This window comes from Chamaea fasciata, unplaced genomic scaffold (genome assembly GCF_029207755.1).
Source record: "Chamaea fasciata isolate MVZ Bird 193981 ecotype frontalis unplaced genomic scaffold, bChaFas1.0.hap1 SCAF_2, whole genome shotgun sequence".
NCBI classification, from domain to species: Eukaryota; Metazoa; Chordata; class Aves; order Passeriformes; family Sylviidae; genus Chamaea; species Chamaea fasciata.
This window is the reverse complement of record NW_027094087.1, coordinates 112,523,940-112,546,933: the sequence shown is the minus strand read 5'-3', so window position 1 is coordinate 112,546,933 and position 22,994 is coordinate 112,523,940. Positions and strand designations below refer to the sequence as shown.

Here is a 22,994-nt window from a genome sequence, read left to right as displayed (position 1 = left end):
GCAGGTTTAGATTGGATATAGGAAGAAATTCTTCACTCTGAGGGTGGTGGGGTGCTGCCTCATCCTGGAAGTGTCCAGAGTAACCTGAAGTAGCGGGACGTTCCCTGCCCATGGTAGTGGGTTTGGGACCAGATGATCTTTAAGGTCCCTTCCAACCCAAAACATAGGAAGGAAGGAAGGAAGGAAGGAAGGAAGGAAGGAAGGAAGGAAGGAAGGAAGGAAGGAAGGAAGGAAGGAAGGAAGGAAGGAAGGAAGGAAGGAAGGAAGGAAGGAAGGAAGGAAGGAAGGAAGGAAGGAAGGAAGGAAGGAAGGAAGGAAGGAAGGAAGGAAGGAAGGAAGGAAGGAAGGAAGGAAGGAAGGAAGGAAGGAAGGAAGGAAGGAAGGAAGGAAGGAAGGAAGAAGGAAGGAAGGAAGGAAGGAAGGAAGGAAGGAAGGAAAAGGAAGGAAGGAGGGAGGGAAGGAAGGAAGGAAAAGGAAGGAAGGAAAAGGAAGGAAGGAAGGAAGGAAAGAAGGAAGGAAGGAAGGAAGGAAGGAAAGGAAGGAAGGAAGGAAGGAAGGAAGGAAGGAAGGAAAAGGAAGGAAGGAAGGAAGGAAGGAAGGAAGGAAGGAGTAGGAAGGAAGGAAGGAAGGAAGGAAGGAAGGAAGGAAGGAAGGAAGGAAGGAAGGAAGGAAGGAAGGAAGGAAGGAAGGAAGGAAGGAAGGAAGGAAGGAAAAGGAAGGAAGGAAGGAAGGAAGGAAGGAAGGAAGGAAGGAAGGAAGGAAGGAGGGAGGGAAGGAAGGAAGGAAAAGGAAGGAAGAAAAGGAAGGAAGGAAAAGGAAGGAAGGAAGGAAGGAAGGAAGGAAGGAAGGAAGGAAGGAAGGAAGGAAGGAAGGAAGGAAGGAAGGAAGGAAGGAAGGAAGGAAGGAAGGAAGGAAGGAAGGAAGGAAGGAAGGAAGGAAGGAAGGAAGGAAGGAAGGAGGAAGGAAGGAAGGAAGGAAGGAAGGAAGGAAGGAAGGAAGGAAGGAAGGAAGGAAGGAAGGAAGGAAGGAAGGAAGGAAGGAAGGAAGGAAGGAAGGAAGGAAGGAAGGAAGGAAGGAAGAGGAAGGAAGGAAAAGGAAGGAGAAGGAAGGAGAAGGAAGGAAGAAAGAGAAAGAAAGAAAGAAAGAAAGAAAGAAAGAAAGAAAGAAAGAAAGAAAGAAAAGAAAGAAAGAAAGAAAGAAAGAAAGAAAGAAAGAAAGAAAGAAAGAAAGAAGGAAAGAAAGAAGGAAAGAAAGAAGGAAAGAAAGAAGGAAAGAAAGAAGAAAGAAAGAAAGAAAGAAAGAAAGAAAGAAAGAAAGAAAGAAAGAAAGAAAGAAAGAAAGAAAGAAAGAAAGAAAGAAAGAAAGAAAGAAAGAAAGAAAGAAAGAAAGAAAGAAAGAAAGAAAGAAAGAAAGAAAGAAAGAAAGAAAGAAAGAAAGAAAGAAAGAAGTCCAGCTTTCCGAACGGGCTGAAGAGTGGCAGAGGAGCCCTCCTTCCGTCCCGCCGGCCAGCTGTGTGCTCTCTGCGGAGAACAGTTTGGAGATTTTTAACTTTAATCGGGGCGGTCCGGCGCTGACAGGCGGCCGCTCCCCTTCCCGGTGCTGTCAGTGCGAGGCCGGGAGAGGGACGAGCAGGAGAAGGAGCAGGAGGGGGAGGAATAATGAAGCTGGGCCGGCACTGTGAGTAGGATGCGACCCGGAGCCGCTCCGGGCGGGACGAGACCCCCCCTCGCCAAGGGGAAGGGGCGAGAGGGGTGATGACTGCTCAACCCACCTCTTACTCTGGAATAATTCATGCTCTTAAAGTCTGAAATATATTTTTTTTTTTCTTTTCTTTTTTTTTTTTTTTCTCCTCTGTTCAAGGCCAGCTGCGTGCGGGTGGGTGTGTATATTAGCGATGGGTAGCTGCGTGGGGGTTCGGAACCAGCTAAAAACAGAATAACCCAATACTGGGCTTACATTTAGTGATTTAGTTGCTGCCAGGGAGCACCTGAGGGACAAGGGAAATTGGGAGCTGCTGAAAGGTGGGACTGCTGGCCCAGGACCCGAGGGAATGGCAGGAAACTCTCTCAGGGGAGGTTTAGGTTGGATATCAGGGAAAGGTTTTTCCCCCAGAGGGTGGCTGGGCATTGGAACAGCTCCCCGGGGAAGTGGGAAACACTAAACCTGACAGAGCTCAAGAGGGATCTGGGCAATGCTCTCAGGCACAGGGGTGGGATTGTTTGGTTATCCTGTGCTGGGCCAGGAGTTGGACTGCATGATCCTTGTGGGTCCCTTTAAACTCGGGATATTCTGTGATTCGGTCATCTTTCCCTTTTGCTCTGCTGTTTTACACGTCCTGCCACACCTCCATGCTGACTGTCCATCCTCCTGGCTTCTCTCTTCCACCTTCTCTGCCTGGCCCTGTGAGTATTGCTGAGTGTCTCTGCCTCATGACAGTGACTCTGCTGTAACTCTCAGGGAGCTCCTCCGTGGCAGAAATGGAGTGAGGGAGGCACAGCAACAAGCTCTGCAGCTCACTGTCCCCACACTGCTCCTTGGTGCTGAGCAACCACAGCCACCAATATCAACAAAAGCCGAGTCTGAGTTTCCTGCATGTAGGCTGGACTTTGTGCTTTATAACTCTTACCTGCTTAATCACAAATATTAAGCTCTCTTCACTATCTTAACTTTGATTTTATGGCTTTGGTGTTAATTATGTAGAGGTTTGCACGTGTCTGTGGAGAAACCCAAAAATGAATGTATGTGTGCGGGATAAATAACCTCAGTAAACCTAAGAGAACCAGCTGGACCCCAGCAGTGACGTCTCTTGATGCCTTCTGAGTCCCAGAAAGCAAAACTGAAAGTTGGTTGGCGGTGAAAATATTCCATGAGATTTCAGAACCATGCACAAACTGCACAGGAGAGTTGGTAAACGTATTCCTTGAGCCTTAAAAGGCATATTTCAGAAAACATTTAACAAGCCTGTGTTCTAAGTAAAATATAGAATATATTATAGAATCACAGAACTACTTAGGTTGGGGGAAAACCGCCAAGATCATCAAATCCAACCTTTACCTGATCACCACCCTGTGAACTAGAGTAGCACCAAGTGCCACACTGAGTTGTTTCTTGAACTCCTCCAGGGATGGGCACTCCAAAGCTCCCTGGGCAGCCCCCTGCCAAGGCCTGAGCACCCTTTCCATGGGGAAATTCCTGCTGCTGGCCAAGCTGAGCCTCCCCTGGGCCAGCCTGAGGCCGTTCCCTCTCCTCCTGTCCCCTGTTCCCTGGGAGCAGAGCCCGACCCCCCCGGCTGTCCCCTCCTGGCAGGGACTTGTGCAGAGCCACCAGGTCCCCCCTGAGCCTCCTGTTCTCCAGGCTCAGCCCCTTGCCCAGCTCCCTCAGCCCCTCCTGGGGCTCCAGCCCCTTCCCCAGCTCCATTCTGGACACACTCCAGCCCCTCAGTGCCTCTCTTGTAGTGAGGAGCCCAGAACTGGACACAGGATTTGAGGTGTGGCCTCACCAGTGCCCAGTACAGGTGGGTCCTGGTCCTGTGGCCACACAAATCCTGGTCCAAGCTTCAGTCCATCGATCCAGCCTGCCCACATCCCTCTGCAGAGCCTTCCTGCCCTCCAGCAGATCCACACTCCCACCCAACTTTGTGTTGTCTGCAAACTGACTGGTCAGTGCCCTTGATCCCCTCACCCAGATTATCAATAAAGGCACTGGCCCCCAAAGTTGATCCTGGGGACACCACTCATGACTGAACACCGGCTGGGTGTGGCACTGTTACGTTTTATCTTCTTTTTGCCAGAGTTGGGATTAAATGTGCCAGACGGTATTTCTTGTTCAGACTCAGACGTTTAATAATTCTTATCTACATTACAGTTTTACAAACCATGAGTTCTACAGCACTTCTAGTTAACAAACTAAAAATGGAGTTGTCTCTCTCTCTCTACAAGGCCTTTTAGGGATAAACTGTCCAATTATGAAATGACACCTAAATTATTTTTACTTTTAACCCAATAACCAAACACCCATTGCCCGCAATGTGGATTTTTCTACCCAATTACAAGATACCACCTAAACCCAGGAAGAAGAAGGTGAAGAAGAAGGACTGAGCCCACGCCCTAAAACCTCCATCTTGCTCTATATATAAATATATTACTATATTCTAAAACCTTAAACTCTAAGTTTTCCACGTGATATCACACACTTCTGTCGAACTACACACCTGTAATCCCAGTGCTGTCACTCAATTTTGGAAGCCTCTTCCAAGGCCTCAGGTGGAATGAAGCGTTTTCTTGGGGGTCAGTGCCTGTCAGCACAGAAAGTTTAATTCTCAGTGTCCAGGGTTCCAACATGGCACCATTCCCCACCACCCTCTGAGCTTGGCCATGCAGACAATTCTTAACCCGGGGAAGATGCACCTGTCAGGCTCTGGGCTGCAGCTTTTCCAGGAGATCCTGTGGGAGATGGTGTCAAAGGCTTTGCTGAAGTCCAGGGACACGCATTCCCCACGGGGGTCACCTGGTCATAAAAGGAGATCAGGTCAGGCAGTACCTGCCTTTCCTAAACCCATGCTGATCCCTTGGTTATCCTGTTTGTGCCACGTGATCACACTCAGGATGATCTGTTCCATGATTTTCCCAGCCACCAGGGAATAACATCAGGCATAGCAGCAGTCAGACATTTGTACTCTCTCTTCTATTTAGGTTAAATGCTGCATTTTTGAGTCTGTTTTGCAACGGAGTTTGCTCCATGGTAATGATGAAAATTACTGCAAATGCATTTTAAAGGTAAACCTGCCAAGCTAACAGTGAAATGAGCAAAACAAAACCTGACTGGTGCTCTCATGGATCTTTGCAATGCAAAACACCCCATCCCCTCTCCAAAAATAGTCATTGAAATCTCTCAATAAAATTGTCATTTTCACTTCATTCTTCCTGGGTTTTGTCTTTGAAACTTGTGACTTGGCCTCCTTTACAAGTTAAATATATTTTGCTTATAAATCTGGTAATTTTTTTTAATATTAAAAAAGCAAAGATTGGTGTCATTCTTCTTGGTTTCAGCAACTTCCTGATTTGTGGACTTTGTCAGTGTTTGTGTTCGCATCACTGCACAACTGAAGTGTCAGAGTAATTTCAGTATTATTTTAGTGTGGGTTTGCACCACTACTCATGGAGTGAGAGATTTCTGAGATTTCTCATGGGTAATACGTAAAGAAATTTATAATATCTGAAGATCCATTATATTACTTTCTCAATCCTTTGTTGAAAACACAGCAGGTTTCTCACAATATTTTCCCTGCAGTCACACAAATGTTTCTGCAATGTTTCATTGAGCTTTTTTATTTTTAAAGCTGGGAGAATGCAGGAATAACCACGTGGACAAATACAAATAGGGAGTAGCTAGAGAGGAAAGATCTAATTTTTACAGTGGATTATCAACAGAACTTGAGCCAATAAAGTCAGCTTTTATGGAAAAAAAAAAATCTAAGTTCCTTCTGGAATGAAAAACAAGAAGTAAAGGCTCAGGAATGTCTGCGTTGAGCCAGTGTGTTCATTTTAGAGAATTTTTCAGAATTTGGATGCAGACCAATTGGGCAGAATTCACAGGAGTGGCAGAACTCGCAAAACAGGACTTGAGGATGACAAGTGAAAAATTTGGCCTTATTCTAGAGAAAGGGTAGGGCAGAAATCTTAATGTTTATAAAAGGCAGTTCCAAGAAGGAAAGGAAATGTCCTATGAATGCAAACTATTATAAGGAAGATTCAGACCAGATAATACAAGATATTTTCTAGAGGACTGGCAAAGTAAACATGCTGCACATTTTTGGACATTGATACTGTTCAACTCAGTTTTCAGGACTATAAAGTGAACAATTTTCTTGTTTTCGACTTGAACAGACCCTTGTTTTCCAGGATGGTTCTTTGCCCATCAGGAAGTGACTCATGCCTCAAAAACAGCCTGTTCCACTATTGCAGTGTGATATTTCTTCATTTAGCACCATAAATTAGGTGGTGTGTTTCATCAGGACAGCCTGTTAGCACTTCTGGTGCTGAGGAGAAGCAAATATTCGATGTGAGGAGGAAGCTTTTCATACCAAGGGTGGTAAAACACTGGCACAGGTTACCCAGGGAGGAGGCGGCTGCCCCATTCCTGGAAATACCCAGGGCCAGGCTGGACAGGGCTCTGAGCAACCTGATGCAGTTGAAGATTTCCCTGCTCATTGAAGGGAGGTCAAATAGATAAACTTTGAGGGTCCCTTCCAACCCTGATTAATTTGTGATTCTTTGAATGCAGTTAGAGCTCATTGTGTGAAAGGGATTGTTTGGGCCTTCTGCTGTTTTAACCCAGCATGCTGAACGCGTGGGTGCAGGGAATCCCCTGTTTGGTCAGCGTTTTAAAACCATTCCTGGAGTGTTTGCATGTCTCAAAAAATCAATAGCAACTCCAAAACACCTCTGGAGCACCTGGTACTTACTTTTCAGAGCCAAAATGCCACTAGGATTGAGTGAAACTTTGTATTTCTTTGGGGTATTTTGGATGTGGGTTGAAGGGAATGTGGGGGGGAATTTTCTGCTCGAAGTTCAAGTTTTAGAAAAAAAAAAAAAGGAGTTGTCCTAGATAGAAATGCAACAAATACTCTACTGCCACATCTCTGAAGGCTGTGGTTAGCACAGTGAATCAGACAAAAAACAGCCAGTTTGGGTAGCAATGCCAGAAAAAATGACAAGATTTTTTGTGTTGCTATGAAAACATTTTTACGTCTTTGTGGGTTTTTTTTTTTTTTTTCTTTTTTATTTTCCCTTTCACAGCTGTTCTGAGATTATTTGCATTCCTGTTGATATCCTTGGCTGCTTGGTCTTTGGGATACTTTGTTGCTGCTCATGTACCCCAAAGCACAGTGTCTATTGCTGCACTTCAAGAGATTGGAAAGAAACCAGTGTTGAGGGGTGTGTAGTTGTATTTATTTCCCTTTTTTCTTTCTTGTACTGTATCTGATGTTGTGTATTTATGTGCTAAATAACAAATGGCTTGTGAGCTAAGAAATTATTTGGTATGTGCTATTATAAGAATGAAGTTGACTGTAAAGTTAATTAAAGCAAAGCTAAACCTTTTCTTAGACACTGTTTTTGAAGAAACACGATGTCAGCCTATTTTTGCAGGTGTGCAAAGGTAACTAATTGAACAGTGATGTAAGAACACCTTATTTGTTTGCTGGCCTAAAAGTACAAAGCTGCAGCTTTGATTCTATCACATGTACTTTATATTTATGATAGTTGAAGCACTAACTAAACTTTGTGAGTAAATTTTCATTATTCTTTAGCTCTACTCTGACCAAGTGGTTTAATGTGTATATTTTTGTCATTCTCTGACTAAATTATTGTGCAAAAAAAGGGCTAAAATAAGAATGATAACTACTTACTTCAAGCTGTAGGAAACCTTCATCCTTGTAGCCCTTTATGTGGAAGAGCAGATAATGATTACCTTATTTTCAATGATACCTATTTGAAAATCAGTGAGAACTTCCAGCCCAAACAAACCTGCGATGGAATTGCCACGACTCCAGAGATTCTGTGTTCAGATGTTTGAGTTTAGCACGTTGACTTGGGGGAATTCACCCCATGTAGAAATAATTGTTCATGCAGCTTCCAATGAAACATTTTTCCATCTTTGCTGTTGCAGCCCCAGCCCCCAAAAGGCAGAAGTGTGACCACTGGTCTCCCTGCCCGCCAGGGAACTTCGCCTATCGCATCCTCAGTGGTGGTGGCAAAGAGAGGACAGCTACAATTTGTTTTGAGGATGAGCAGTGAGTACCACTCTAACTTTGCACCTAAGCAAGTGCTTTGTATGGTGGGCAAAGGTGTTTGGGTTTGGTTCAGCAGCAGAAGCAGCAACTGAGCTCCTACCAGGTGGAAAACTTCATGATTTATCTGACAATAACTCTTCTTCTTCTGTCTTTTTTTTTTTTTTTTTTTTTTTTAACATAATCTCCAGTGATTTTCTTTGTTCTTCTACATAAGCTGCAGAGGATTATTAGTTTTCAGTAGGACTTCTAATTTTCACGGTGCAGGATAGCAAATTTACAGAATGTTGACTGCTCAGCACCTTCTGAAAGTCAGGTTCTTTCATGGCTTTTCAAACTGGACAGGTGAAATGACTTCAAAACCTTGTAGTGACCTTTCCTGGAGACATAATCCACAGAGAGTACAGCCATAAAACCACTTTATCTTGTTTGCTTTGTTTTTGGGTTTTTTTTCTCCTTTTTCTTTCTGGCTGCACTGTTAAAAAATATTTTCTTGATCTGGCTCATTTTGAAAGAGCCATTGTTGAAGGAAATCGACTGATACACTGTGCAAGATTTTTAAGCTCTTGTTTGCAATAGAGTTTTGAATTAAATAACTGAAGGAGACATAAATATCAGAAAATTACTTAGCATTGGTAAACATAACTTTGCAACAGAGCTGCTGGACAGATGTATTTTACTGATATTGTATTTATTTCAATTCCAGGCTTGTAGGTGAACCTGGAAGTGGTATAAACATTGCCATTGTGAATTGTAAGTAAGAGAAAAAAAAATGTTAGAGAGAGACATACTTTTGTACTACAATAAATTACCAGTGTTCTTGGGGGGCTTGGATATTTTGTTTTGTGGGATTTTTTTACCGGCTAATACGGAAGGGAAAGGAAAATATTGCAAACTTGATTCACGTCAATGTAAGAAAAACAAAACTGTGTGATAAAAACAGTCTTCTGGGTAAACAAAAGAAACATGTGCAGAATCAATATAAGAGAACAGAATAGAAAAATGTGCACATAGATGTGATGTAAATGTATCTTACTAGACAAAAGACTTGTAGCACAGCAAGAATATCTGTGATCTCCAGCAGTAGGACTCAACTTGCAGCTTCAGTCCTTGATAAAATATATCTGCTGCTCCACTGATAAGGGGGGAGCAGGAACTGAGAGTTGCAGTTCTGCCTCAAGTTGTTGCCATGGTACAAATTCCTTTTCCAGACTTGTTCAGGGTACAGAAAGAAAAACTCAAAGTTTATTTAATATTAAACTGCCATTTGCTTATAGCAAAAGACACTGGAAGCAGCAAGTGTGCTTTATCCTAGGTTTGGAGGTACAAAAATCCTAAATTTTGATTTAGATGGGAATGGTGATGAAGTGCAGTGTATTCAATAATGGGTCCAGGGAAAAATGAATGCCTAAATCTTGTGGGGGAGGGGGAAAAAAGGGAGTTCACAGGCACAGTCAAGCTGGCTTTGATCACAAAACACACATATTCCATTTTTTTTTTCTTTTTGGCCTCAGTATTGCTAAGCAAGATCTTGACTTTGTCTGAACTTGTATGATTTTGCTGAAGGTTAAATTAACCACTGACAAGAATCTGTTCCAAATTTTTCCCCAGTTCACTACTGCCTTTTTTTTCCCAACAACCATAAAATCTTTACTGGGTATAAAAGTGAGTTAAAAATGAGAGTAAGAGGAGAAATCCTCATCATGAATGCACAAGCCAGATGGTGGCAAATAGGAGCAGGTAAATCTGTCCATTATCCTGCAGCAGTCTGTAACAAAACATATTTTTTTTACATGTCCCCTTATTAGATCAGGCAATATAATGACTGTTCTCTATAAGTGTCTTATGGATGAAAGATTGAACATCTCAAACACTGCACAGAATACGATTAAGCTCATTCAAATAGTTTTAGGCTTAACCAATTTTCCTGTCTATGGCAGTGACCTAGTATAGCATATTTAGATATAAAAACATGGAAGCACGCACCAAAAATGATTTTTTTCTTTAAAGTAAGAAGTAATAAAAAATTTTTAGTCATGTTTGATGACTCAGAGACTACATGAAACAAAATATTCTCCCCAAATCTTCAACTTGTTATTTCATATTTCTTCCAATTTAAGAACTCAAACAAAAGAAAGCAAATAATACACAAAATTAGGGATGCCTAGCTTTAGCTGAAAATGCTATGTTTGCCTATTGAATAAAATAATATTGGCTCATATTCAGACTTTTTTTTTTTAATTACAGATAAAACAGGAGAATTCAGTTCGACAAATTTTTTTCATATGTGGGCACACGGTAAGGAAAAGAGTTCAGTAGAGCTTTTGTTAGTGCTTCAGCATTAAAAAAGACAGATTCATAAAATTATTCTCCTCTTTCCTGTTTGACTTTGTAGTCTCAAAAGGGATCAGCTAGAAACAAACAGCTGCTGTCTTTGTAAAATATGTTCTGGCCAGATATGATGACAAATTTTGCCTGAAAAGCTGAATTTCTCCTGTTGGTTGAGATAGTTAACTATATTTTTTTCTTTTTTTTTTTCTTTTTTTTTTTAATTATCTTGTTCTTTTCCCTTTTTTTGTTTTGTCTTTTTCTTTGGTCTCCATTCTTTCAGTCTGATAGGAATGGCACTTTACCAGATATGACATCCAGATACTTCACTCAGCAAAATTCCTTTTTCTGACATATCTTGTTCTATTTCAGTCATCATAGTTATAAAATCACCATAGGAAATTTTGCTAATCTGTCTCTTAACATCCTTCCACATGGCTGGAAGGATGATCTACTTTAAGAAGAGCTTTTAACACTTTTTCTGAACTTTGAATGGTAAGTTTCCTTACCTGTTAGTGAGGAGAACCAGAATGAACTGGAAGCTGATTTCCTGACTCCTTAAAAATGCTCGTGACGTGGGTCAGAGTAGGAATGTGATGTGTGTGCCATGAATAACCAGCTGTGTGATTGACTCCACAGACCACTCAAAGCAGATGATGGATTTCATCAGGAGTGCACCAAAAGGGACCCTCCTTTTGATGGCCACTCAAGATGATGGGAGCACCAGGTGGGAGGTTATGCAGAGCAGCAAAAAGCTGGGAAATTACTGTTGTGAATTGGTGTAAAGGAATGGTAAAATCCATTCTACATTCAGAGTTGTTCTCTCAGTTCTTGTCTAGAAGTTTTAATTCCTTGTCTTTTCCATGATTGCGCATATCTGTGTGTTGGTGCTCCCTAGGATGGGTAGGTATTATATTGTTTAAAAGCACCCCAAAGGGTACTGCTTTTACCTCTGGGTCACAACCTACTTAACTCTGAAATGTTATTTATCCACACCTCAAATTAGGACGGAGGTGTGGATAAACTAGATGTCTCTAGTTTGCATTCCTTCTAACATCATAATCTGATTTTTCAGGTGCTTTCGAATCTTTGAGGGTTTTTAGCTGAGTTCATGATATGGTAATTATCCAGGAAAAGACTTGATCCACGTTTGACACCCTTGTCCTTATTAAGGACTGAAGCACCAGAAAATATTTGAGATATATTTTTCTTTCTGCTATGCTATTACAAACAGGTTGTTTTAATATCAGGAACTTACTGAGAAGGAAAAAAATTGATAAATTCAATTCTCTCTGTGAATTCAATGTCATGCTACTACCACAGCTCTCCGGACTATTTAAATCTCATTTTTGCTTCTGCAGGCCTAATGCTGAATGTAAAGCATGAATCAGCCGTGATCTTTTTCATCATTTTTCACGTCCTGAACTTTTAACGCTTGTGTCTTCACTACGTTTTCCTAGGTTGAAAGATTACGCCAAAGAATTAGTAGAAAATCTGGGAAGTAAAGAAATCAAGAATATAAAGTTCAGATCAAGTTGGGTTTTTATAGCTGCCAAAGGCTTCAACCTGCCAGATAACATCCAAAGAGAAAAGGTCAGATTTGTTTCATTTTCACTTTATTTTTGCCTGTATATGAAAACAAAAAACTTTGGGAATAACTTGCCCACTAGTTGTGGGAGGCCTAAAGATACTGGCTTTCACAGAGATTTCTGTTTGCATCTGTGCCCTTGTTGTGTTCAGTTTCTGGATGTGGGCCTGATATTTCTGGCTCTGAGAGATTTTAGCCTGCTAGCAACTGCTAACTTTTTTCCAAGGAAAAATTTCTCAAGAAAGTTTCTTCTCAAAACAATCTTGGCAAACAACTCTCCTTTCTCAAAACAAACTTTCTCCAGGTGGTGTTTTGCTGTTTCTCTAGTTTAACCAGTGGGGTTAGAGAGGTGTCGTTCCTATTCACCAATCATGTTAAGTCTGTATTGGAGCACCTTATAAAAGGTAGTAAGAATTAGAAAATAAAGCCTTCTTTTTCTATGCTCTTTGCCTTCTGAAATATTTGAAGTCTTTCTTTCGTGTCCTACAGCGACATCTGTAAGCCCAGTCGTGCTCCCCTGTGTGACTGAGGCAGACAGAAATGGGCAAACCCAGCACAGAGTTCAGGTCCCTTGGTGGTGCTGATTCCCTCCAGAGCCATGTCAAACTTCCACAGTGGGGCTCTTTTCCCAGAATATCACCAGATCACAGAATGGTCAGGCTGGAAGAGACCACAGTGGGTGACTGGTGTCACCTCCCTGCTCCAGCAGGGCCATCCCAGAGAACAGGGCACAGGGTTGTGTCCAGATGGCTCCGGGATATCCCCAGGGAGAGACTCCCCAGCCTCTCTGGGCTCTGCTCAGGGCTGGGCACTGCCCAGGGCACAAGTTGTGCCTCCTGTGCAGGGGAATTGCTGGGCTCAGCCCCTGCCCGGGGCTCTGGGGCCATTGCTGGGTCTGGAGCAGAGCCTGGGGCTGCTCTGCCCTCCCTGCACACAGGGACAGACAGGGACAGACATGGGGACAGACAGGGACACCCAGGGACAGACAGGGACACCCAGGGACAGACATGGGGACACCCAGGGACACCTAGGGACACTGAGGGCCCCTCTCCCTGGGGCTCCTCTCCAGGCTGAGCAGCCCCAGCTCCTTCAGCCTCTCCTGGGCACGGAGATGCTCCAGGCCCTTCCTCAGCTCCAGGAGCTCCTGTCCCTGCTGCGCTGAGGATCCAGGGCTGGACACAGCAGCCAGAGGTGCCTCCAGCCCGGGCAGAGGGGCAGGATCAGCCCTGACCTGCTGGGAACGCTCATCCCAATGCACCCCAGGACAGCACTGGCCTCTTTAGCCTCTGCTGGTCAGGGAGAGGTCATTGTCCACCAGGACCCCCAGGTCCTTTTCCACAGAGCTCTTCCCCATCAGGTCACCCCCAGCTTGTGCTGGTGCAGAATATTTTTGCAGTGTTCTTCACATTTCAGAGCTTCCACTGGACAAAGATATTTAATTTAGTGTATATCGTGACAGCCATCTGTGAAATAAATAAAGCACTCTGTGTAAGAGAGAAACTGGCAGAATCTTCACCCATTATGTTAAGCGAGATGTGCAACATTCTCCTCAGCTTCCCAGTCCTCCTTCATTACCCCCTCCTCTTGTATAAGGTTTGACAAACTGGGATGTAAAAAGAGAAAACAAAATACTAATTTTTTTTTAATTTGTTTTACTTTTACAGATAAACCACTCTGACCAGACAAAGAACAGATACAAAGGTTGGCCAGCTGAAATCCAAATAGAAGGCTGTATCCCAAGAAACCTAATGTGAACAAATGCATACGTCATTAATAAAGATTATTCTATATTTTTATATCTATGACTCTATTAAATTGCCTCCAGAACTCAATAAGCATCTGAACACCAACTGTAAAGCAGGTCAAATGCACAGGTTTCAAGCTATTTTTCCTCTCTGTGGTTTTATTCTAATCTGAAAACAAACAGGTATTTTGATAAGAAGTGGAAATAAAATAGTCTGGTTTGGAATTGCAATATTCAGGAAGTCAGTCATAAAATGCCAGGATTTTTGAAAGTGAGTGCATCTTGTCATTAATACTTTCAGGGGTCTGGTTTTACTTGTTTCTTTTTAGTATATCTTTTCTTTTGGTTCCCTTTAGATACTAATATGCAAACAGAACTAAGTCTAAACTGTAATATAAAATCACAGCAAATTACTTGGATGCCAGTTTAACTTTGATGCCAGTTTATTAATAACATTTCTTCTGTTCAGAGAAAGTATGGCATGAGCTGATATATTTGCTGAGCTGGTTTTTAGTGGTGTTGACAACACAGAATAGCAGTGCTAACATGTAAAGGTCCAGTTACTTGAATTATTTTGTCAAATTTAAGCTGCAAATCTACATCATTTAATTATTTTTTCTTCCTGTAAGTTCAGCTTATTTAAAGTGTAGTGACTTCATGCAAGCATAAGTGTTGTTCATGTTAATGGTAGGATCAAGCACATGATTGAAAGGAAGCTGTGGAATCATTTATTCAGTTTCCCTTTTTTTGAAGCACTGTCTTCAGTGATGTTTGTCCCCCCTGTGGTTCAGAAGTCTCCCATATGGCTGATACCATAACTTAAGTTGCTTCCTGCAGCATTCCACTGTTATTCTAATTATTCCCCAAACATATGGAATTAACCAAAAAGGACCAAGCCAATCACATGGAGAATAACTCATCGCTATTCTTTTTATACCATTCCATTATGTGTCTGATGATTGTCCTCACCTACTCTCTCCTCCCTAGACTCAGCCCACCTGTTTTAATCTTTCCTCATATTTTTTTTCAACATTAAAACATTAGTTCTGTGGCTCCTGCCTGAAGCCCCCTTTGAAACTTCAAATGAAGCTTGAAAGCTTCAAATCCCCAACCGTGGCTGCCACTTGTAGTCGCTGCTGTGTTCCCAGCAGCTTTCTGGTGTTGTGTCTCTCACCAGTCCCTAAAGTTTCCTGCTGCTGGTTTGCAAACTGCTCCATAGCCCAGGGACACTGCCAAAAAACCACTTAAATTAGACTGACTCAATTTGACTTTGGCAGACTCAGTGGTTGCTCCTTAGCACCTTGCTGCTGCTGAGGTGGATACAAACTGAGCACTTCAATAGCTGTTTCAATGTTTTTCCACATTAAGTCATTCTTCTTAATAATAATAATTTTTTTCGGGTGGTGTTTGTGTTACTGGCAGGACGTTTATTCCTTTGCATCGTAATCACCCTTTGCTACATGCCTGAATTATAAAAATAACATAATTACAGTGCTAATGGCTGGCAGTCCTCAAGAGTGCCAAGCTCTGAGACAGCCCTCGAGCTCTGTGCAGTCTGACAGTCACTGCCTCCTCCTCCAGGCCACAATTAATCTCACATCAATTAAAATTAAATTTCACTTCAATTTCGGGTTCGCAGTTACCACGAAGTACAACATTCTCACGCTTTACATTTGCTTTGTTCTTCACACTCTGTGCTGCTGTTCCACTCTTTGCAACAGTAAAAGCTGCGCCTGTGTCATCTGAATCAAAGATCAAACCACCCCGAGAACCTTTCACAGCACAAATTCCTGCAAAACGGTCTTTAACTCCGTGGTGTTTTCTCTTTTACAGAGATGAAGCTGAGTCACCTGGACTGGACTGATCTGCAGCGCTGAATAGCCATCATCAGCTTTGTTTTCATTTGTTCATGGCACAGTACTTAAATATGGCAAGCAGAGGACTCTCAAGTACTTCGACAACCCTCTGATCTGAAGAAGTCGTGGAGAAGTGATCACTTGCCACTTTTTCAATCACTTTGCAGATTAGAACCAATCTTGCAGAGTTGGTTTGAAAGTGGGATTTTGACTTTGTACCCACAGTTTGAACATTTTTTAAAGGAACTGCCTCCTGGAAAGAAGTGAAAATCTTTTCCATAGAATCCTAATCCTGAAAAATTAATCTGGGGAGAATACAGTAGCTGCTGTGGTGGAGGTCGATGATCTCCATGCCAGGTGACATTTCCAACCACAAGGAGCAGGCAGGAAGTGATTTCTGGCATTCTTCTGAGCTGGGAAAGTACTGGGAAATACCTCTGGGTGCTTATTACACACATGGGGTCACCACCATGCAGTAAGGTTAGAGCCTGCACAGCAATCCATCTTTTTCTAATCCCAGAGGGCAAATTCTATGGGAATCCATGAGCTTTAGGCTGTGGCATTACTCAGGGCCTGGGTTTGTGGATTTAGAAGTGGGATGGCACAGCAGGTGGCAGCAGTGGTTTTCCAGATCCTCTGCATCTCTAGAAATACCCAACCTTCCCGTGCTTACCTGTCCTGGGCAGACACTGGAAACCACAGACGTGGGTGGAGGTCACCTTGGGTGGGCACCAGCAGCTTTGCCCCTATCATGCCAGACCTTCCTTTGCTATACTTTGCCAGAGGCGGGCTCCCATTTCAAATATCCCCACCAGAGCATTCCACACAAAGGGTCCCTCGTATCCCCATGTAGAAACACATTTCAGATGCTCCCATTTTTACCTCCTGTGTTAACATGACAGCCAGTCCCATATAGAACAAAGTACCTGGATAGAGTTCCTTTTTTATTTCTCCATTTAAGAGCATGAGAAGTATTTCAGGGTCCTGACATGCCTCTTAAAAATCCATGGATCCCTGGCAGTCCAATTTGATGGCAGCCACTGGAAATATGGATCAAATAATAGGTAACATTTTCAGTTTGTCAGTGGCAACTGTTTCTTCATGTTCTTTGTGTAGTGTTATCTAACTCAAAGTTGGAAGTTTCCACTATGTTTAAAAGAAAAATACAAGACAGGAAAAGAAAGGTGAAAGATACTCTTTTTGAGGCAGGCTGTGCTTAAAGGAAAATTCTGACCAAGAGCAATCCACCCAGACAAGCAAAGAGAAGCTGATGCTTTTACTTAAATATAGTGCCTGGAGGGAAGTAATATATGACTGTGATTTATCTGATCTCTTCTTAGCTGCAGTGAGATGCTGAACAATGACTAGAATTCCAGGGATTGAGATGGGTGGTTTAATAACATTTGAGTGACAGCAGTTCCTCATTTCTGGGGACTCAAAAGTTTTAAGTTCTCTGCTCTGTTTTTTGAGGGTTTTTTTTTTTTTTTTTTTGTGCTGTGTTTTTGTTTTGGTTTGAGTTGGGGGAGTTGTTTATTGATTGGTTGTTTTGGTTTGGTTTTTTTGTTTTGTTTCATTTTATTTTGTTTTTCTTTCTGGGAGAGGTTTTTAGCATCAAAGTAAGTGTATCTTCTCCTCCAAAACACAGACTTTACACTAGCAGCTCCTTCTTCCAAAGTCTATCCAAAGAATAGACCCTTCTGCCTGTCCTGGTCTCCACTGCAGGTCTTTTTTTTTTTTTTTTTTTTTTTTTTAAATAGGTATTTTTTAGCCAAAAGCAATACACATTTCAACCTTGTACTTCTAAGACAAATCTGATGTGGTTGTGCTTTTTATCTCCTAGGAATTCCCTAGCAGTGTTTTGTGGGAGGCTGCTCTTGGCCACCCAGCCAGGACAACGACATTGACAAATGGTTCTTTAGGGAACCAAGGGACACCTCCAAACCAGCCACCCTTGTCCCTGTGGAGGAATTCACCTTGCCAGGCATGCACTGGGAACAGCACACAGCTGGTCCAAACAGCCCCAGGAGATTCCCCAAATATTTGGGTGACAACTTCTGGGTGCAGGGACTCGGGGAGCTGGCTCGGAGAGGAGCCCTCTGTGTTTGTTGCTGGTTCCCACAGAGGTTCTCGGGGCTGCCCTGGGATTGTCTCAGAGTTTCAGATCTCTGCTGCTTTGCCTGCACCCATCAAAAATAAAACAGAACAGAAAATCAGTTCTCCCTCACTGTGCTGCAGGAGCTGATATGTTATAAGCAAAGTGAAAGCAGTCCTCTTTAACAGATGAATAAAAAACAAATGTTCACCTCCCCTTCACAGGTCGCTGCTGTGTGATTCATCACAAGTCTGTCTTTTAAGACACACCCCATAGTTGTTCTGCAGTTGTCCAATATTAAAGATCAGAGAATCTGACATTTATTGTGGGACTTGCTTTCTCCTGACATGGAGGATTTCCTGATCAAGCTTTTCATTTCCTTCACTTACAACTCATCATATATGTGCATGTGTAAATACATTATAGTTAGACCTGGTTTAGGAACTGGCTGCTCAGTCTGACAGACAGGACTGACGGTCACAGCTACAGCTCCTGCACAAATAAACAACTGGTGGTTATTAGTGATATGTAAAATATCTGGGTTTCCAGAACTCCCTGCATCCCTATTCACTTTAACTACAGCACTGGCCTGAGAGCAGCTCCGCACATAACCAGCAAGTTAATTTAGAGCAATCTCTCCTTTACTGAGTCCTACTTCTCACATGGATGAATTGTGAGGGCTTTTTTTGTGTCATTTCAGGTAGTAATCACAGAAAGTTCATGTCTTCCCTGTCACAAACACCATCTCTGTGCAATTCCAGCTGATGGCAGCTGAGAACCCACTGCAGAGGAGGGGCTGAGGGATGGTCAGACTTCCATGCAGAATAACCTTGTTTCGGGAGACAGAACTTCCCTAAATACCCAGGGGAACTTCAACAAAGTAAATTTCCCAGCTCACCCCTTCTGTACTATGTAACATTCCCATCAGATAGGACCCCAGTCCAGTGGTGCACTCCTCTGATCCCTTGCCTAACAATCTCACAGACAAAAAAAAAAGGAGGTTTTATTTTGTTGTTGTTATCTTAAAGCTTTCCTATCACTAAACTAAAAATGAAGCCTCAGGAGTTACCTAAGACATAGTTTCCCACAGTTTTTATTGCAGGGCACATCAGCAGGAATGCAACACGTCCCTTATCTATCTGAGCCGACTCTAACTCCCTTAGGGATGTAGTAAAACTAAGGAAAAGAAGGCTGCCTCACCCTGCTCAGCAGAGCACAAATACTCCTTGCTTATGGATATTTACTCGTTGTTTATGGATATTTTCTAATGCTGCTGAAACTGATGTCTAATGCCCCAGGAATTTCCCACCGAGGAATTTGCATTTAGAGTTTTACAAGGTTTGTTTCACATATGTGTAATTTAGCCAGAGAACATCAGTGAAACATACATGTGATCAATCAGGGATCACTGTTGTTCCTTGGAAAAAGACTGTTTCTGGAGTTGTTGAACATTTATAAGGCACAAACTGATGGGATTCAGATGTGCCTCTGCAAATTTCATGATCTGTTATCCCATGTTTAGTCCCAAGATGACATGGCTTGCTTGTGGACTTAGCAGCTCAGCCCTGGGTTTCCCACAGCAGAGACCCAGGCATCTGGATCCTTAAAGCAGTTTATTTCCTGGCTGGTGTCACAGGTGACTTTTGAGGAGCAAAGGGTCAGTGCCAGTTCTTGCCTGGGGCTCCCACCCCTCAGAGCTCAACCTGCAACTCCTGCAGCTGCACCCTGATCCGCCTGCACTGATTGTATTCCTCAACTCCATGCTGTGGGGAAAGCATTTTCCTTCTCTCACGGTTCATTGCTCGGTGTCTGCACCTCTGTTTGTTTTGCTGCAGTGAAGTGAATGAGTCAGTGAGTCACTGATGTATTTCATAGCAAAGAGCAAGCATTAGTTAAGTCAATAACATGTTTTCTAGTGTGGCAAAGGAGGGATAATTCAAATTGTAACTGCTCAGCAGTGGTCATTCCAGAGCAAGGAATGATGTGGTGTGGAGGGAATGAGGACAAGGAAGGGTTACACTGCCTGGAGGCAGGGATGACAGAGCCAGGGCTGCTCCGTGCGGGATTGAGGTTCCACTGGCTGATGAGATAAGAAAGGCTGCAGCATTTTGCTGGCAGTGGTGCCATGGGAGCACTCAGGGCCCACCTTTGAGCAGCAGAGCTGGTGCTGGGGGCTGGAACATGGGGATGAGGTGCCCTGTGCCCATTCTCACACAATGGATACCAGGGCAAATGTAAGGAATCAGCCCGTGCTACGTCTTTGCACTGTCCTTGCAGAACGACTTATGGCAGTAGGACTCTGTTCTGGGTATTGTTCATTCAATCTTTTTGCATTTAAGCACAAACATGTTCTTAATTCATCTTGAGGGATACCAAAATCCCCCACCACTGTTCTGCCAGATCCTTTTCTACCATTTAATTTCCTGTTGACAGTAGTAATTTTTATGAATTGAGGAACTCATCTCTGTAATTTTTAATGTAACAAGATTAAAGAGAGACAGGAGGAAGGTCATGCAAAGCCAGTTGCACCTGAGCAGTTCATGGACAATCAAACACTACATTCTGTGTTTTAGGTTTCAGACTCTCCCTGCCCCACCCAAATGGCAATATTTTACTGCTAAACAGCTGTGAGGAACTGCCTTTATTTGCCTTATCTTTAACAGATATCACTCTTCCATTTCATTATCAGAAACTAAGGAAGTAGAAAAATGGTTAGAGAAAAATATCACTACTTGTAAATGTCCCAATTGCAACTATTTAAATGCCATCATCATAATGCTCATTATCATTTCAAATCATTATGATTTCAATACCCCTTGAACAAATAGGTTTAATATTCTAGATAACAAGGTTTTAATTCTTAGTCACTGTCCTATATAAATTGAAGAAATGATCCCTGTCTTTGAGAGGGGATATTTTTCATTTTTTTCTTCTTCCTCTTTTTTGATAGCTTCTACTCATTGGGGTTATTTAATTAATTTTGGGAATCTTGTTGTATGGAGTTTGCTTTGGGGAAGTGTCCAATCCATTGCACAGTTAAAGCTCTTCTTTCTTTTCTGATGCATTACTTCAGTTTTTGATTCTGATTACCTTGAAATTTTGAGACAGGAAAATACATCACCTTATCAGCTGTTGGTGGGTTAGCCTCTTTGTTGCTTCTCAGCAAATCTTTACTCCTTTATTCAGTGAAGTTTGCACCATCTAGTCCCTCTACAATAGGAAATTTCATCATTTTCTAAAGAGATTAAAAAATGCAACAAACTCAGGAGCGTGGACAACCACGACGAGGGAGTTCAGATGTCATTTCCTGGTCTGACTTCAGACTGCCTTGCTTTAGACACTCTTTTTAAGGTACTCCTGGGCCAGGAGGGGAGGTTTTCATATTGTAAAAAAGAAAAAACTCTAGGTAAAGATTCAGTGTCCAGACAGGCAAAATGGCTTTGGCAAACACACCAGCACAGGCAATTTGTGATCAGAGCCAACAGTTACAGCATTTTCAGGTGAGCACCATTGCTCTGGTTGATGAATCCAGCTCTGGCCAAAAGCAACCAGCCTGGGAATTGACATGAGATTGGGACTAGCTGCAGGACTCTCCATAAATATTTATGAGAAATAAGGAAATATTTTGTTTAAAGCAGAAAGGAAACATAAATCTCTATGTTTAAAAGTTAAAGCCAAGTTTCTACCTCACGTTTACTAAAAACTCTGAAAAAGCATCAACTGAAATAACAGTCTCTTCCATGCCTCTCAAGCAGAATGTTTGAATTTCACTTTGCTTTACCCACTACCACAATCACTTCTGATGACCACAAAATTTGCAGTAGGGGAGCCCAAGAAGATTCACGTGTTCCTATTTTGTTCCTATGGATTAAAAACAACACTGCTCAACCCTCAAATGAGGGAAATACTTCTGTCCACCAGAGAAGCCACTGGAGTCCTCACACACCAACCTTGACAGCTGGGTCTGGTCCGTTTGCATCCTGCAGAATCCCTCTGGTGATCAGGGATCAGGGTCTCCAGGATGATGAGCTGCATGTGTCTGTCTCCAAGGTGGGGTGGACAATTCCAAGTGGGGGAAACTGTGCAAGGATCACACAGGGGAAGGGGGAAGAGAAGGGGGAAAAGGGCAGAAAGGAGGGCAGACAGATGGGAGGAAGGATCCCTGTAGTAAAAGCACGAGAGATACTGTCCGCCCTGCACAGTCTGAACCACCCCTCTGCCCAGAAATCTTGAAATATAACAAATCTAATAAATCACAGAATCAACTAGGTTGGAAAAGACCTCCAAGATCGAGTCCAACCTTTGACCACATACCACAATATCAACTGAACCATGGCACTGGGTGCCACATGCAGTTATCTCTTGAACATCACCTCCCTGGGCAGCCCCTTGCAATGCTTAATAACCCTTTCAGTGAAGAAATTATTTGTGGTGATCAACCAGAACCTCCCCTGTGTCTGCTCTGCACAGTCTGAACCACCCCTCTGCCTGATGCCTAACAAATGTGCAGGACAGCTGGAAGAAGGCAAAGCCCCAAGGCAGTGAGTAGGTAACGGGAACTGCAAGTCTCTGCACACAGCTGAAGAGGACACAACCCTCTAGGAGAGGGTGGGAAGGACCTGAGACTGCAGAAAACCCATTATCTGGATAGTCCAATGCACTTGGGATTACCCTGGTTTTAATGACGTCAGCAGCTGCTTCAAGAAATTTGGATCTTTCAGATTTCAGGGATTTTTGTACTGGAAAAAGATCCCTTTAATTACAATATCCAGCTTACAAAAGGCAATCAGGCCTTGCCAAACCACCAAACTACAGACAGAGAAATTGCACTCTTGGCTCCCTCTCTGTCACTGACAGGAAGCCACGCAGTGACGGCTACTGACATGAACTAGGACTGCTTTCATCCCACTCCCCACACTCTTCAGGACTGCCCCTCTCATTGTAAGGATGAAACCTGCATGTCAAACACTGTGACCCAAACTTCAGGCAAGTCAAACAGCAGCCAAATACACCTGAGAGATTTGCAGGAAGAGGTGGAAGTGTTCATACACAGCAAACCACGCAATTCCCTATGGCTCATCCCTTACTAGAGAAGAACAAGGCTCAGGAACTAAAAAGAATGGCTCTGGTTTAAGTCTCTCTCTCTCTGCTCTGAACAATGGAGAGCATTCTACCCACTGATGTTGTATTTTTCAGACCCTTTCATGCACTCTCCCCCAGTTATATTTTCTCTCTGACCTTTCCATTCCTCTATTTATTTTAAAACTTTTCAAAACACCACTCATTCCTTCCCACTACATGGGACACACTGTTTTTTGTCTCCACTAGCTTGGAACTGCAAAGCTCCTCCAGGCAGTAACTCACTCATCTGTCACCCCCACAGTGGGATGGGGAGGAGAATCACAAAAAACCCTCTGGGTTGGGGTCAGAACAGTTGAATCATCGGAACAAGTAAAATATTATCATAATAATTAGTGATTAAAATTTTTAAGAATGAAGCCCCAGTGAGTTGCTCACCACCCACTGATTGATGCCAACCCTGTCCCTGATCAGCTATAGGACCCCTCTGACTAACTTTACCCATTTAAACCCTGAGC

General features: G+C 42.8%; 2 protein-coding genes across 3 annotated transcripts in view; one reads left to right on the top strand and one right to left on the bottom strand.

The window, feature by feature from the left end:
* TMPRSS2 (transmembrane serine protease 2) overlaps positions 1–22,994 on the bottom strand; it is a 315,898-nt gene that overhangs the window by 244,543 nt on the left and 48,361 nt on the right. The gene's annotated exons all lie outside the window — the stretch shown is intronic.
* Positions 1,395–13,503, top strand: FAM3B (FAM3 metabolism regulating signaling molecule B). Of its 2 annotated transcripts, XM_066177541.1 has the most exons (8): positions 1,409–1,677; positions 6,798–6,935; positions 7,669–7,792; positions 8,496–8,542; positions 10,037–10,087; positions 10,757–10,844; positions 11,578–11,710; positions 13,370–13,503. In XM_066177541.1, the coding sequence occupies exons 1-8, from the start codon at positions 1,659–1,661 to the stop codon at positions 13,457–13,459; spliced, it is 690 nt and encodes a 229-aa protein (XP_066033638.1). In that variant the 5' UTR covers positions 1,409–1,658; the 3' UTR covers positions 13,460–13,503. The 2 variants fall into 2 exon arrangements, with proteins under 2 accessions (XP_066033639.1, XP_066033638.1); XM_066177542.1 differs by lacking the exon at positions 6,798–6,935 and having other exon boundaries at positions 1,395–1,677.